The sequence below is a fragment of the Amphiura filiformis genome, chromosome 8 (genome assembly GCF_039555335.1).
Source record: "Amphiura filiformis chromosome 8, Afil_fr2py, whole genome shotgun sequence".
In the NCBI taxonomy this organism is placed as follows: domain Eukaryota; kingdom Metazoa; phylum Echinodermata; class Ophiuroidea; order Amphilepidida; family Amphiuridae; genus Amphiura; species Amphiura filiformis.
This window is the reverse complement of record NC_092635.1, coordinates 23461149-23476419: the sequence shown is the minus strand read 5'-3', so window position 1 is coordinate 23476419 and position 15271 is coordinate 23461149. Positions and strand designations below refer to the sequence as shown.

The 15271-nt window shown below is 39.2% G+C and overlaps 1 protein-coding gene across 1 annotated transcript in view; it reads left to right on the top strand.

The window, feature by feature from the left end:
- LOC140158818 (gamma-butyrobetaine dioxygenase-like) overlaps positions 1–15058 on the top strand; it is a 32931-nt gene extending 17873 nt beyond the window's left edge. The window contains exons 3-5 of the mRNA XM_072182046.1: positions 7897–8096; positions 12490–12656; positions 13067–15058. Of these exons, the coding sequence (XP_072038147.1) occupies positions 7897–8096; positions 12490–12656; positions 13067–13233 (534 nt within the window). The 3' untranslated portion in view covers positions 13234–15058. The remainder of the gene's footprint in view (positions 1–7896; positions 8097–12489; positions 12657–13066) is intronic.
- Positions 15059–15271: the final 213 nt, after the last annotated feature.

Sequence of the window (15271 nt, the reverse complement as noted above, 5' to 3'; positions counted from 1 at the left end):
TGGGTATAAACACATTTTCCAAGTGAAAACTACTCCACTGGATATGCCATTATTTTCACATCAAAGACCCTGGGTCTAGATCGTTCATGTCATTGTACCCTGGCTGGGCTAGCAAGTATTTAGTAAACCTCAAAATTATGCTATTTGTCCCTGTCCCACAAAATGAGTACAAATTCAAAAAGACATACTACAAGTATGCCTGCAATTGCTGCAAAGCCGCGATTTGTTAGCAAATATGTGCAATTTTGGAAAAGACATCTTTAAATTTTAGAAACCAAATCAAAACCAATCTACAAATGTTTGGGGCACTGACTGAAAAGCTATTGAAGTAGCTACAGCAAAAGAACAAATACTTGCAACAAGTTATTTTGTCCTTATTTTCAGAAAGCTGGACCACAGCACATAATTCCAAACTGTCACCCACAAGCATTAAATCACTTGAATCGGCTCAACAATTTGAGCATCATCATGATAATAGCTGCTGCAAACAAACATCAGATGTTAGACATGTTAAAGAATTACAAAAACAAATTCCACTTTCCTCATAGCAGCTATCCCAGAGGTGCCATCAGTTATTTATGGTTTTACTAAACTTTCTTTGCAAGTCACACCGAGACTGCCCACAATATTAACCCTCACAGGTTCTAACACACACTATTACCACAGAGGAACAGCCTCTAGTAAACAAAGGCAAAACAATTTTCCATGACATCAACTCGGGTTTCATACTTTAACCCTCTCTGAGTCTCTGTTGCCAGCGGAAGGAATGGACTAAAAAAGAATACCTAGGTGGGTGTAAACCCACCTAGGTAATAATTCCTTTTGATGAGCAACTTGATGTATATATTCCTTAGAACAGCATGCCAGCATAAACGATCATGTACATGTGAAAACGTATAATTTTTCACATTCCAGGTTTGAATTTTGGGTTGCCAGACGATTCACAAAACCATATAGGTCACACTTAAAGATCTCAAGCAAGTCAAACACCCGGGTCATACATCACAATCTCTAAGACACAGTTCCTCATTAACCAGCAGCTTATGCTAGGCTTAGGCTGACTTTAAAATGTTGGGTGCAAAAGCTTAACTCTACAAATTGAGATCAACGTCCGAGAAGTGATGTTGTCGAATGCATATAATTGAACCGTGCTGTGATGAAGAGATTGTTATAATAAAAAGGACTGCGTGAAACACTTGCCAAATTAGGTGCATGTTTCCTGATTGATGCACATATATAAAGAATTAAACAGTTAAACTTGTATTCATCAACAATATACATACATCATTGGCTTCACAATTGCTGGGATTTATGCGCGCACAGCAGGCGAACATTTTTAGTTTCATATTTTGAAGTGAAAGTTGATACACATTTGGGTTCATTTCCCACGAAGTGCGCAAAAATATGCAATTTTACACTATTTTATACCAAATCAATGCGTTTAGGGCAATCTATAAAGAACAAGGAATTTTTCTTTCACTTTTTTTCTTTGAGTTGTCGGGGGGTGATTGTCATAAGAATTCAAGGAATTATTTAATCCCTGTTGATTTAATTAATATTAAGTCGGCTTTGTCATGTGTATCTTGTCTTTTTTTACTTTCTTCAATCCTTTCCGTCCTTTTCCTCAGTCTCCTGACATGATAGCCCCTCTTTTTCCTTTCTGTTAATTGCTGACGTACCAGATATCCGGGGTAAGACATACACAAATTGCTTTTACCTGGTGGAGCGCCAGAAAACTTTTCAATTCTAAACTATTTCATCCAAAAATCAATTAGGTATAATACCGAATAGGCCTTTTGCCTGTATTTTTAGAGTAAATATACTATAGACCATGCAGGGAAGTGTTTGCCGAAAACGGGGTGGGGTGACATTTGATATCCCAAAGTGTATGGGGACGTGTCTCCCCTGTCCCCTAGGATTTACGCCTATACAGTGCCTTAAACCAGAGTACGTGTTAAAACATTTTGATAATATGAAATAATAATTAAACGCTTTAGAAAGACATTTAATTGAGGTTATACAAAACGTTCGGAAAACGTTCTGGAAATAACGTATTATGAACGTGGCAAAATAACGTACAAAATCGAAATATTTTGTCACGTTTTAAAAACGTTTTCTGAACGTCATGGTAAAACGAACATTATTTTAACAAAGTCAAAACGTTTTTAAAACGTTTTTAAAACGTTTTGGAAGACGAAGACGTAAAAGACCAAACTAGAACTTAGAGAAAACGTTTTCTAAACGTTTTGTGTTTGCTGGGAAGGACGTCGGGCCAACAACAGTCAGCCGGCGTCTTTCATGCATAGTCGAAAAAAAGTCGGGCCTACGACCAAGTAACGACGTCTTTTATGGGTAGTCGGTAAAACGTTGGTCAAACGACCGTGAACCGTACGTATACGATCTTTATTTGCATAACTTATAAGCTGCAAAATTGGCGGTTTAAATTTTCTTTACCTGGGGGTAGGCCTATTAATTAATTCATAGCCCCCCTCCCCCGGCAATGGATCATCTTATACCTGTTCTGTATATTACATGGTCAAAAGTGCTATACTAATAATGTGTTGAAAAATGTTAAAACTCAAAATGAATAAGCACATGGCTACTAGCAATATTATAATCTCGATTTTAGAGTTGAAATGATGACCCAGCCATAGGCTAGCTATTATCATGACGATGTTTGTTTTGAAATTAGTAGGCAGATGGGTGATGAGACTATACAAAGCCGTTATAACATATGAACTGATCTTAACCCCTGTTGGAAGTGAACTTTTGGCCTCCGTTGCCGTCCACATGTACAGCACGCTACGTATAATTATGTACATCAGTGCGTGGCAGTTGAAATTCAAATGGCACTAGAGACAAGCGCTATAGGCCTATCGTTAATATTTTTTGGAAGTTATGGATATTATATCTTTTTAGCTGCACATTACTGTTTATATGATTGCTGCTCGTATTCATTGAAGAGTGATGAGTGTTGTCTAGTTGCCGAGCGGGCTTTGACAAGCACTTGCGTAGAAGTAGAAGGATCTATAGGCCTATGCAGGTTCAAGTAAGTATTTTCTAAATATTTTTCTTCCAATTTGAATTTGTAACTTGTAAACCTATTAAACTGCATCAAATTTACTCATGTTTAATCAGTTAGGGCCTAATGTATTGCTATATTAGATCTTTTTTAAATCTCGAAACAGGTAGGCACAGATGTTTACTGATGTTTGAGAAAGAAAACGGTCAACAGAAACATGTTTAACCACGGGGTCATACATTTACTACATGATGTAGTTTACTTTATCATGGTCGGTGTATGACTACGTCATGGTTTTATGTGTTTACAACTAGGATTCTCCTCTCTACGATGCCTTCTCAACTTCCGTTGTCGTACTTTACGAAGTCGGACCATCATGTTGGTATACAATCAGCAGGACCGTTGGCAAAAAGTGTAAGTAAAACCAACGTACTTTTTATGTTTGCATACCATCGGCACTAGCGTAGGAAAAGAGTTGGCCCTAAAACAATCCAACGTACTTTTCTCGTCGGCATAAGTAAGGCATGTCCGTAGCCGGCAAAACATTGGCCCTAAGTCGGAACGACATCCTTTTCAAGTCGACATGTAATCGGCAAAAGATATTCCATCGCTAAATATTTTGGTGAAAAAGTTGGTCCCACGTCGGGACAACCCTTTTAAACATCGGAATAAAATCGGCATGACAGTAGGCAAAACGACGGCCCAGCGTTGGAACAACGTCTTTTACGTGTCGACGGCAGGATGCACCCCGATGAGCACCCGACACGAATCCCGACGTCCGGTCGACTTTGCCAGCTCCTTATATCCGACGTCGGACCGACGTCCGTGTGTTATCTGGGATGCTTTGTATTGTTTGTTTTAGTTTATGATTCATGTACCTGTATATATTCTATTGTAAAGCGCTCCGTTCTTTGTGGGGCGCTCAATAAATGCCTTTTATGTTATGTTATGTTATGTTATGTAAATACATTTTAACTTGGAAATGCGACGAGTTGCGTTTGGTTAATCGATTTATCGGCAACGCACCGCACCTCAAAGCAATTACGGCGTAGTATGAACGGACTTTTACACGGTTGTTTGATGGCATATAGAACTCCCACCCGTTGTCACACTTTATAAGCGCTATAAAAGGCACTGGCTAACCCGCTTGCAAGCGTTTAGCAGGTGCTGTCCGTTTTCCTATACACAATACACAGTGCTCTCACCATTGACGCGCGACCTTTACAAATAGTTTATGTAGAAGTATATTGCATTTGCCTAGTTAACATCACTGTGTGAAAAATAACCAGCCAATATTTAAACTATTCTCCAAACTTCTAGCAAATATATTTCTCTAACATGACCTAAAATTACAGCTAGGTTAGATGTTCAGAAGGGGTCGCACTTTCGTGGAATATGAGTGAGGGCAAAGCATAGCTAGCTCATAGCTAGCCAACTCCCCGTGTCAATTGAGTGGAGATTTGACCGAAAATATTGAGCTATATTGGTAACGGACCGCTCCGTTCTGAAGGATACCACAACAAAACGGTACAAGCTACATTTAAACTATTCTATGAAATTCTAGAAAATATAGTTTTGTAACATGTCCTAAATTTTTAGCTAATTTAGGTGTTTGGAGAGGGTCGCACTTTTGTGTTTTAGGAAGGATATGTAAACGACAGATAACACCAAAAATATGAAGAAATTATTTCCAAACCGTGTTAAGTCAACAATCATTATGTTGCTCATTTTCAAGAATGCTGGTTAACAAAAAGCAGGACATTGTCTCATTTCGTGAACAAAGGTGCACATACCATTGTTTCCTTCCGTTTCCTTTATAATCGGTTACCCAACTGAAGCTATAAAACCAGCTTTATTGCGATATCGCACATGTAAAACAGACACATGTGCACAACCAGAGAAGATCCGATTTAATCAGTTGAGCTGTTTCAATGAGTGTTATCTTGGTTTAATAGCTTTTAATGGGGTTTAAGTCCTGCAAAGGTCGAGATGAATTCTACTGTAGATATGACTGCATCATGTTCAGCCCGGCGCAGCTCACTAGGACCCAGCATTAGGGTTTGGATTAGGGTTAGGGTTTAGGTTAGGGTTAGGGTTAGGGTTAGGGTTAGGGGATTAGGGGTTAGGGTTAGGGTTAGGGTTAGGGTTAGGGTTAGGGTTAGGGTTAGGGTTAGGGTTACGATTAGGGTTAGGGTTATTCATTGGTAATATACTAGTATTAGTATACCGTGTGCGCCCGCTTTATTCCGTAAACAATAAGTATAATAAATAGACGGCTTTCTAGCACAACCACTTGTTGCATAGTGCGTAGAGCCTCGACTATATGGATCGAAAGGTTGAAGACGACTTGTTTCGTTTCTTTTTATTAAATAAGAGGAAATGGTAGCCTAAGTAACTCGACAACGGAGCGCAACACAAGGCAACGCTAGTAAGCATTTCGAAAGGTGTGAAGAGGCACGCTTCGTAGCGCTTGAATAGGTACCCGTCGGATATCGTGAAAGTGTGACAAGAGGCTGGGACTCCCCTTACGAAAATGCAAGCAATGAAACATGTGTGCGACAGCATGCAGCACGCATGCGGCAGTGTGCAGCACACATGCAGATGTGCGCAGCATGCATGCAAGGCCTGCTGGTAGCGTGTTCATGCGTGCGAACCAGCTGTATGCATGCAGGCATCGCACGCAAATATCCACCGCGCACACAATTTGCTTGCAGAACCTGCGTGCAGACTACCAATCTGCACACAAATTACATGCAGACTACACTTGTGTGCGGACTGTAGGACTGCACGCAAATGTTTCCCAACTTGCATGCATCTTGCATGCAGCATGCATATTGCTGCACACATGCTGGATTTCCAGATCACAAAGTTAGAATGCTGCACGCATACAGGGTTTTCAGAAGCAGCAAAGGTAAAATGCTGCATGCATGCAGGATTTTCAATGACTAATTCACCTTTACACAACTGACATCAAGTCACAATTTGGCAATGAACTAGTAGTGAAAATATTTAAATGTTTACAATGAATAAATAAGTTAGCCTTCAGACTAAAATTTTCTAAGTGTTTAACCTTCAGACCAAGATTTTTTGGCAATCCAAGAGGGGGGAGCAAGCAATTTTGGCAGGCCAATAGGTGAGGGGGCAAGCAATTTTTGGCAGGTCTAGAGGGAGGGCAAGCAATTTTGGCAGGTATTTGAAAATTTTACCCACTAATTATTGCACAGCCCTAAATAGACCTCGTCTCATAATATCAATACAACATTTGCTCAACGTTGGCAAACATTGGAAGGACCATCGCGGTTGGCACGCCAACATTGGCCCATGGTTTTTTGCATCTTTTCAGCAGCCTTTGGAATTCCATTATTGGCCCAATGTTGAAATGCCAATCTTGTATCAACAGTTGGCATGGTTGGCATTGCAACATTGGGCCATTGTTGATTTGCCATTCATGAGTCAATATTTGGCATTGAAACATTGGCCCAATGTTGGAATGCCATTCCTCAAGTTTCGATAGTTAGCATTTCAACATGGGCCAATGTTGGAATGTACCATTTCTGTTTTGATAGTTAGCATTGAAACATTGGGCCAATGTTGGAATGCCATTCCTGTTTCGATAGTTGGCAATGCAACATTGGGCCAATGTTCAGTGGAATTCCATTCCTGTTTCGATAGTAGGCATTGCATCATTGGCCCAATGTTGGAATGCATTCCTGTTTCGATAGTTGTCATTGCAACATTGGGCCAATGTTGGTATGCCATTATGAATCAACAGTTGGCACTGCAAAAAAATCAAAACAAAATTCAACATTTTATAATAAATGTTATCAATATTTACAGTAAATTTGATCAATATTCATAAAATGATGCACTTTGGCCGGTTTAGTCATCAAAATATTGCTTATATTAACTTAAAACACTTCATCAAATGTGTACACCCCTGTTAGCTCAAATGGTAAAGCATCAGACTCCCATGCAGAAGGTCCCTGGTTCAAAATCAGGTAGGTAAAGTTAGATAATGACTTGTATAAAATTAAGGCAGGCAATTTTGGTTCATTGTAAAATAGATAGCCAGGAAATGTAAGACTTAATGTAAGGACAATAAACACTGTTAACAACTAATTTTGATTTTTTTTTTCGTGATTTTGTCTCGCATATGTATATATGGCCAGTGCGTGCTGCACGCTAATGGATTTGCATGCTGCATGCAAACTGCGCGCGCACGCATTTTTGCTGCATGCATGCAGCATGCAGCAAGCATCTGCATGCTTCCTGCATGCGTGCCTCGTTCCAAATATACGCATCCGCACGCTACCCACTGCACACATGCTGCACACGGTGCGGCACGCGTGCTGCTTGCGTACTGCATGCATTCAAAAACTGCGTGCCATTTTCGTAAGGGTCCCCAACTGTATTCATTTTAAAGCAAAGTTGAACACTGATGGCGCTTTTTATCTTAAATCTTGTTTGCATCTTTGCAAGAGATAGAGACTTATATAATGGTATTAAAACATCATAAAAATGAGCAACATATAACATAAGGAAATTTTCAAACTACTTTTTATCATGAAATGGAAGGAATAATTCATATTATTGGGTTAAATTAAATTAAAAATATATGCAAATAGCGCCCTCAATTTGCACACAAATATAGTTTATAGAATAAATATTACCACAAAAGGCAGAAACAGAAATAGAAAAAATTTGATAAAGAAGAGAACATCTAAGTTAAAAATGTTTATATTAGTGTGATAGCTACCATAAAAAATTGTATAATGTTTTGTTAGAAACATTAATAAATGATCACATCAAACAATCGTGTTTAAAAGACGAGTGCTACAAGTGTATATATTAAACACGCTTGTTTTTATCAACAGATTCAGCTGTTGCATTGTATTAAACAAGTACACTCAAAGGGTGGCGAGAATCAATTCTGTGACGGATACAAAGTAGCTGAAGACTTACAACACATCGACCCGGAAGTATTTCGTATACTCACTACCATTCCAGTAGATTTCAGAGACTGTGGAAAGGAATATAATGTGTACCACATGAAACATAGATCACCAATAATACAGTAAGTCAGACAGGATACGGAAGAACGATCAATGTTTTAATATAGTTTATCATGTTCCTTGTGATCATCGCATAGTGCCGAATAAACCGTCCACGGCCGCATTCGTTTGTATTATTCTGACTATAGAGGGCGATGTTGTATCGCCCCTGTGGAAAGCCCTGTCGAGGGCCCCTGTGGAAAGCAGTGCTTGCACTGATCAGGGTTTACCCTTGTTAAAGATGTCATTAAATAAATAAATAAAATGTACCAATTTTTATTCCAGTGCCTTTGCCTTTGGTCGCTACTCGCTCTCGCCTAATCGCTTAAAACAGTTGGATTGACATTATACAGCCTGTTTAAAAAAAATTGTGCAATTGAAAAGCGCCCTCATTGGCAATTAGAAAATATCGTTGTGACATGATACTTACGTCGTCAAGGGCGCAGTCTTAGCTGTCAAATGCCGTTTGTTCCGTTTAATTTGCTTGTTTTAATCTCGAGATATGTTTTGTTAACAACGAAAGGATAAAATCACAATTGTGCCACTTTTACTAGGGAAGAAGGCTGTGCATGTAAAACAATAATAGCTGATGTTGATGCATCTAATGCACTCCACCCTTCGGGCCTCGTACATTAGACGCATCAACATCAGCGCGCGTGCATTATTTTGTCTAATTTCTCTCCCAAAAAGTAATACCCGCTCATTAACCTATATAATAAGTGTGCGTATTTTGATTGTCTTTTAACATGTCTTGAGTGACAAAGAAAACAGTATTTACCATGACAAAATCATTGACATGTACATGTATTGAATTTTTCAGCAGAATGTGAAATATTTATTTATCTTTTAGTCTGTTTAAGTGGAAAAAGAGAATCATTGTACATGTATGATAAAACAGTAAAAGCAGTAAAACAATATAGTATCGTTGTGTAATTGGTGCATTCTTTTGATTTCACGAAGGAACTCTTGATAAATGTGACGCTATATCATTGATTTACATGTACAGTTCTCTTCCTTAGTAAAAGTGGCACAATTGTGATTTTATACCCTTTCGTTATTAACTAAACATATCTCGAGATTAAAACAAGCAAATTGAACAGATAAACGGCATTTGAGAGTTACGACTACGCCCTTGACGTTGCTCTAAGCATCATGTCACAGGGGTATTTTCTAATATTGCCAAAGAGGGCACTTTTCACTTGCACAATTTTTTTTGAAATAGGCTGTAGACGTCGACATGTGAATGCTGCATCTTCCCACCAAACGTATTAAAATATATTTATGTTAGCTTGATCTTGTGATTCATTATAAGACGTGTACTGATTTGCACCCGGATTTACCCATATTATATGGTCATTTCAGTCTTCAGTTTCATTCTTCAGACATTGCGCAAAGGATATTGCGTATGTATGACGCCCTTCAATAGTTCTCCTTGTTTGTTTGTTTGTTTGTTTGTTTGTCTGCCTATTTCGTTTTGCATGCATATGACTGGAAAGTGTAGATACAGCGTCACGACCAGCCCGGTTAGCCAGGCTCGGGAGCAAAATTCTTTAAACTTTTACATAGATGATGATGGAATGGACCTTTATCACATTTCGATCATGTACTTTCTGTTGAGAAACCAAAACACCTAGACTGTGTTTTGGCGGTTTTCGTGATTGGCCAAAACTGAAATGAATACAAAATACGATTTGCATTCAAGCAGAACAATATAAATTGAAGAGGGCCTACAGTAAGTGCCGTAACCAGGGGGGGGGGGCAGCTGCCCGTCATCAGTGCTGTAGGTTCAGCTTAGGCCGTAGGTAGACGACGGGCCATGGCTAAAAAAATTTGGGGGGTCAACAATAGACAATTTTGTGTATACATGTTGAAGAAACAAAGAACATGTCGCTCAAATACTTAAATTAAAATCTTGGATGTGACTTTTTCTTTTTGGCTGTTTACGTTAGTACATTGAAGGATATTAATATAAACGTAAAAACGCTGTGAAAAATTTGTGGAAAAATTGCCTTTAACCCTCCCTCACCCCACTTTTTAGATTTTGGAGGACCGCACTGGCCAAAAACAATTCACAACTTCCGTCGGCAAAAAAAAATTTTTGTCGGTACATTTTATAAGTTGCGCCCCTCGGTTCCGAAAACCTGGCTACGCCACTGCCTACAGTGGGGAACCTTTAAGTGGGGAACTTTTAAGTGGGGAACTCATGATGCAGTCATGTCTACAGTAGAATTCACCACGACCTTTGCAGGACTTAAACCCAATTAAAAGCTATTAAACGAAGATAACATTCATTGAAAACAGCTCAACTGATTAAATCATATCTTCTCTGGTTAAATACACACAACATATGTTTCTGCTTTACATGTACAATGGAGCAATGAGATGGTATTATAGTTTCAGTTGGGTGAACGATTATAAAGCGAACGCTAGAGAACAATTCTGTGTGGGCTTTTGTTTACGAAATGAGACAATTCTCTGCTTATTGTTAACCAGCGTTCTTGAAAATGAGAAGCATGGTGGTTTGCAGACTTACACGGTTTGGAAATAATTTCTTCATATTTTTTGGTGTTATCTGTCGTTTACATATCCTTCCTAAAACACCAAAGTACGAATTGAAAAGTCGTTAGCGACCCAAACGGTCGGAACTCAAAAACACTTGTGCCACGCACACACGAGTATTACAAGCATGCTTGCCTACGTGTTAATCGGGTCTTAACGGTCACTGCGCACGCGCCCCCCGTTAAGGCCTTTTATTTTTTACACAGCGACGTTAACTGGGCAATGTACTATTACCTATAACATACACTAAAACACAAAAGTACGAATATTTCCAAACATCTAAATTAGCTAAAAATTTAGGACATGTTACAAACTATATTTTCTAGAATTTTAGAAGAGTACTTTTAATATTGGCCGGTTATTTTTCACACAGCGACGTTAACTAGGCAATTACCCATACTTCTAACATACGTTATTTGTAGAGGTTATGCGTCAATGGTAAGAGCACTGTGTATAAAAAAACGTACAGTAACAGCAGTATGTTTTAAGTCCTGGCCATTTCAAGATTTAAAAATCTTGAAATGGCCAGATGATCGTGACGTAGGGGCACGTGCCCACCCATGGGAGTGAAAATGTTTAAAAATAGCATTGAAAAATACTACCCCAGGAATCGAATAACTCACGCTACAAATACAATATTTCATCTTGACAAAACCAATTTGTTTTACTGACCTGACAGTTTCAACCATCTTGGACGATGATCATCTTCAGAGTGATGTTTTTTTCGACTTCTGTACACCAACAGAGAGCGCACCAGCGCCCAGAAGTGGGTCGTTCACATGACTAAGGTAATGGGCCCCTCGTCTCTGTTCATGGTGTTCGGTGCTCTCTTCCTTATCCAGATTGCTTCACGGTTGGGCGTGATCCGTACATTATTGGGCGTGATCCGCACATTATTGGACAGAATGAATAGTGTTATATCTGAAAAGGAGGACAAAGATCAGGAAGAAGGCAAAATCAAGCACGCACTTAAACAATGTGGCTATCCCGAGTGGACGTTTAATCATGTCAAACGCAAGATGGATAGTAAACAACAGGCAACAAAGCCCAGTAAGAACAAGAATTCCACAGAAAAAAGTAAAGGACTTGTTATAGTTCCTTATGTTGAAAAAATGACGGAGACAGCCACTCGTATTTTTAGAAAACATGGTATAGCTACTGCGGTACGTCCCCACACCACATTAAGGAAAATGTTGGGTCATCCAAAGGACAAAAGAGACTCCATGAGTAGGCCTACTACGGATTTATGAAATCCCCTGTGCAAATTGTGACAGTACTTATGTAGGAGAAACTGGGCGTCGCTTCGAATCAAGACTGAACGAGCATAAGAAAGAGACAGAGAAAGTAGCGCGTAGTAAAGGAACTTTTACTCGACAAACAAGGAAACAATCGGTCAGTGAACAGTCCAAATCAGCGATTGCGGACCACGCCGCACAACAAAATCATATTATCAATTGGAAAGATGCCCAAGTCCTCCAGAAGGAATGTAATTCGGGAGCCCGCCGTATCCGTGAAGCAATCTGGATAAGGAAGAGAGCACCGAACACCATGAACAGAGACGAGGGGGCCCATTACCTTAGTCATGTGTACGACCCACTTCTGGGCGCTGGTGCGATCTCTGTTGGTGTAGAAGTCGAAAAAAACATCACTCTGAAGATGACCATCGTCCAAGATGGTTGAAACTGTCAGGTCAGTGAAAACAAATTGGTTTTGTCAAGATGAAATATTGTATTTGAGTTTCTACAAACCTAATGAACCTCTTCAAGAATAAACTCACGCTACGTCACTGAAAGGACCAAGCCCATTGTCGATCCAGTTGTATGTTGTCATGTGAATTGTTATTATTATCTAACCCAGGCTGCTTCCAGATGGACGCTACAAAGCCATCAGTTATAACGACCAAGTGAGAGCACCGTATATCCAGATCCCAGTGCAAGATGTATACAAAATATACCGAGCCATCAAAATGTTTAACACGGAGTTATACAAGGAAGAAAATAAATTCGAAATTAAATTAATTGAAGGTATGTGCTGTAAAAGTTTAATGCAGCAAGAGTCGCAAACCGTAAGGCGCCAGACGTGATCTGGACCATCGTGGTATGGTAATTCGCAATATCTGTAAAATATCAATTGCCATCCGTATGCAATGGAATTTTAGCGTCTAACGTGTGATCATTATTCAGACTACTTTGATCCCAGACGTGTTTCTGAAGCGTTTTTCGGAAAGACTGCATTTGAAATCTCGTCATAATCTGCTTTATAAACGACAGAAAAAAATCTGAATCTGAAATGTACCCAAGATCAGACGTACGTGTTATAAATGAGCAGACTTATTTCAATAACGTATACTATAGCAGTTTATTCAATTCATTCAATTCATTTAATTTAATTAAATTTTCAAAAAATAATACAATCTTAATTTGTTTTTACACAGGAGACATCGTGAGTTTTGACAACCAGAGAGTTCTTCATGGTCGAAGTGGCTTTGAGGTTACAGAAACCAGCACAAGGTTTCTTGAAGGAGGGTTTATCGATTGGGATGAAGCTTGTTCTCGGATGAGAGTCATTCGTGAAAAAATACTCAATGAGGAACCGCTGTAAATAATGATATTAATGCCTATTATTGAAGAGGTTCATTAGGTTTATAGAAACTTATTCTTGCGAGTTAGCGCAGCGGTTGTTCCTTCGCCCAGGTCCTTCACTTTGCACCACTGGAGTCCCGGCTTCAAGCCCCGATGGCCGTGCTCAAGGACTGTGTATGTGCACTTGGTTTATCCAAATCCATGCTCGCTCTCGCAGGATTTCTCCGGAATCTCCGGATTCCTTCTGCTTTCAAAAACGGGGATTAGTTGTTTGGTTTTCAAAAACCTTCCTTCGCCGAATGGAATTTGTGGAGCTGCACAGATAATTGGTGGATGTTACAATCTAAGTGTAGATAGGCTTGCGCCGCGTTCGGCTGTAACCAGCCTAGTTGATGCGATCCGATTCATATCGTATCCAAATCAACTATATTTTACTGACCTGACAGTTTCGACCATCTTGGGCGATGGCCATCTTCAGAGTGATGTTTTTCGATCCAACTTCTGTACACCAAAAAGAAAAAAAACCGTGTTGTGACCCCTTAATGACCATTGACCCCAAAATCTATGATAACCCCATCCGGAACCCCATAGACATTGCCTAATGTCAATGCATGTGTCACGCGGCACCATGTTATTTTGTGTCAAAGGGGCATTTTGAGGGCTTTTCAACAATTCGTGTGCTTTGTTCTTCCTGGCTAATGACGGTATTTCGTTTTAATATACGGTGTTTAAAGGAGGATTTCGTGATCCTAGCATCCTCTTTTTATGAAATTTTTCAGTAGATATCCACGAAAAAAGCTTATTTCCAAAATTTCAGTTGATTCCGATTTTGCGTTTGCGAGTTATGCATGATTATGTGTATTACACGGCTCCATAGACAATGTGTTGTAATTTCGTTCTGGTGCACCAGAACGAAATTCAAATTTGGCGATATTTTTGCTACACGAATTAATCTGCAAGAAATATTTGGTACATAAACATTATGTAGCCAGAGGTATCCAGTGGTGTAAAAATCTCAACTTTTTTGGGAAAAGTGGGGGATGAGGCTGTGGATCACGAAATGCCCTTTAAGTTGTGTAATTTGATTGTTTAAGCATGTGTACATCTCAGTTCATTTTACTTCCTAAATATACAAGGAGTTGATCCTACTCATAAATTATATAGGCCCTTCGCCCTACGTGTGAGCACAGTTCCAGGATCTGTGGTGTGAGTCATGAAGATGGTGCATTATAGAACTTCTTATAATTATGCAGAAATGTGTCTGATCGTATGCATTTGCTTTCCTATATATAACAAAGTGTATAGTAACGTACCTACACAATTGTACACATTAATTGTATTCTTTATACTTTGGCAAGATCCCCATTTGCCGTAGAAGTGACGTCATAATCGGATTAAGTACCATAGCAATAGATGAATACAATATTTGAATCCCGAGGGTGCGTATTATAACCTATAACTGACATGCCTTTCATCATACAAAACTATAAACATGGTACATGAGCTACATCATGTGAAGAGGCCATGATGCAGTCATGTCTACAGTAGAATTCATCTCGACCTTTGCAGGACTTAACCCCATTAAAAGCTATTAAACCAAGATAACACTCATTGAAACAGCTCAACTGATTAAATCGGATCTTCTCTGGTTGTGCACAAGTGTCTGTTTTCATGTGCGATATCGCAATAAAGCTGGTATTCATAGCTTCAGTTGGGTAACCGATTATAAAGGAAACGAAAGGAAACAATGGTATGTGTGGTTTTGTTCACGAAATGAGACAATGGCGTGCTTTTTGTAAACCAGCATTCTTGAAAATGAGCAACATAATGATTGTTGACTTAACACGGTTTGGAAATAATTTCTTCATATTTTTTTTTTTATTTGTCGTTTACATATCCTTCCTAAAACACAAAAGTGCGACCCTCTCCAAACATCTAAATTAGCTAAAATTTAGGACATGTTACAAAACTATATTTTCTAGAACCTATTTAGAATAGTTAAAATGTAGCTTGTACCGTTTTTTTGTGGCATCCTTCAGAAGTGAGCGGTCCGATAC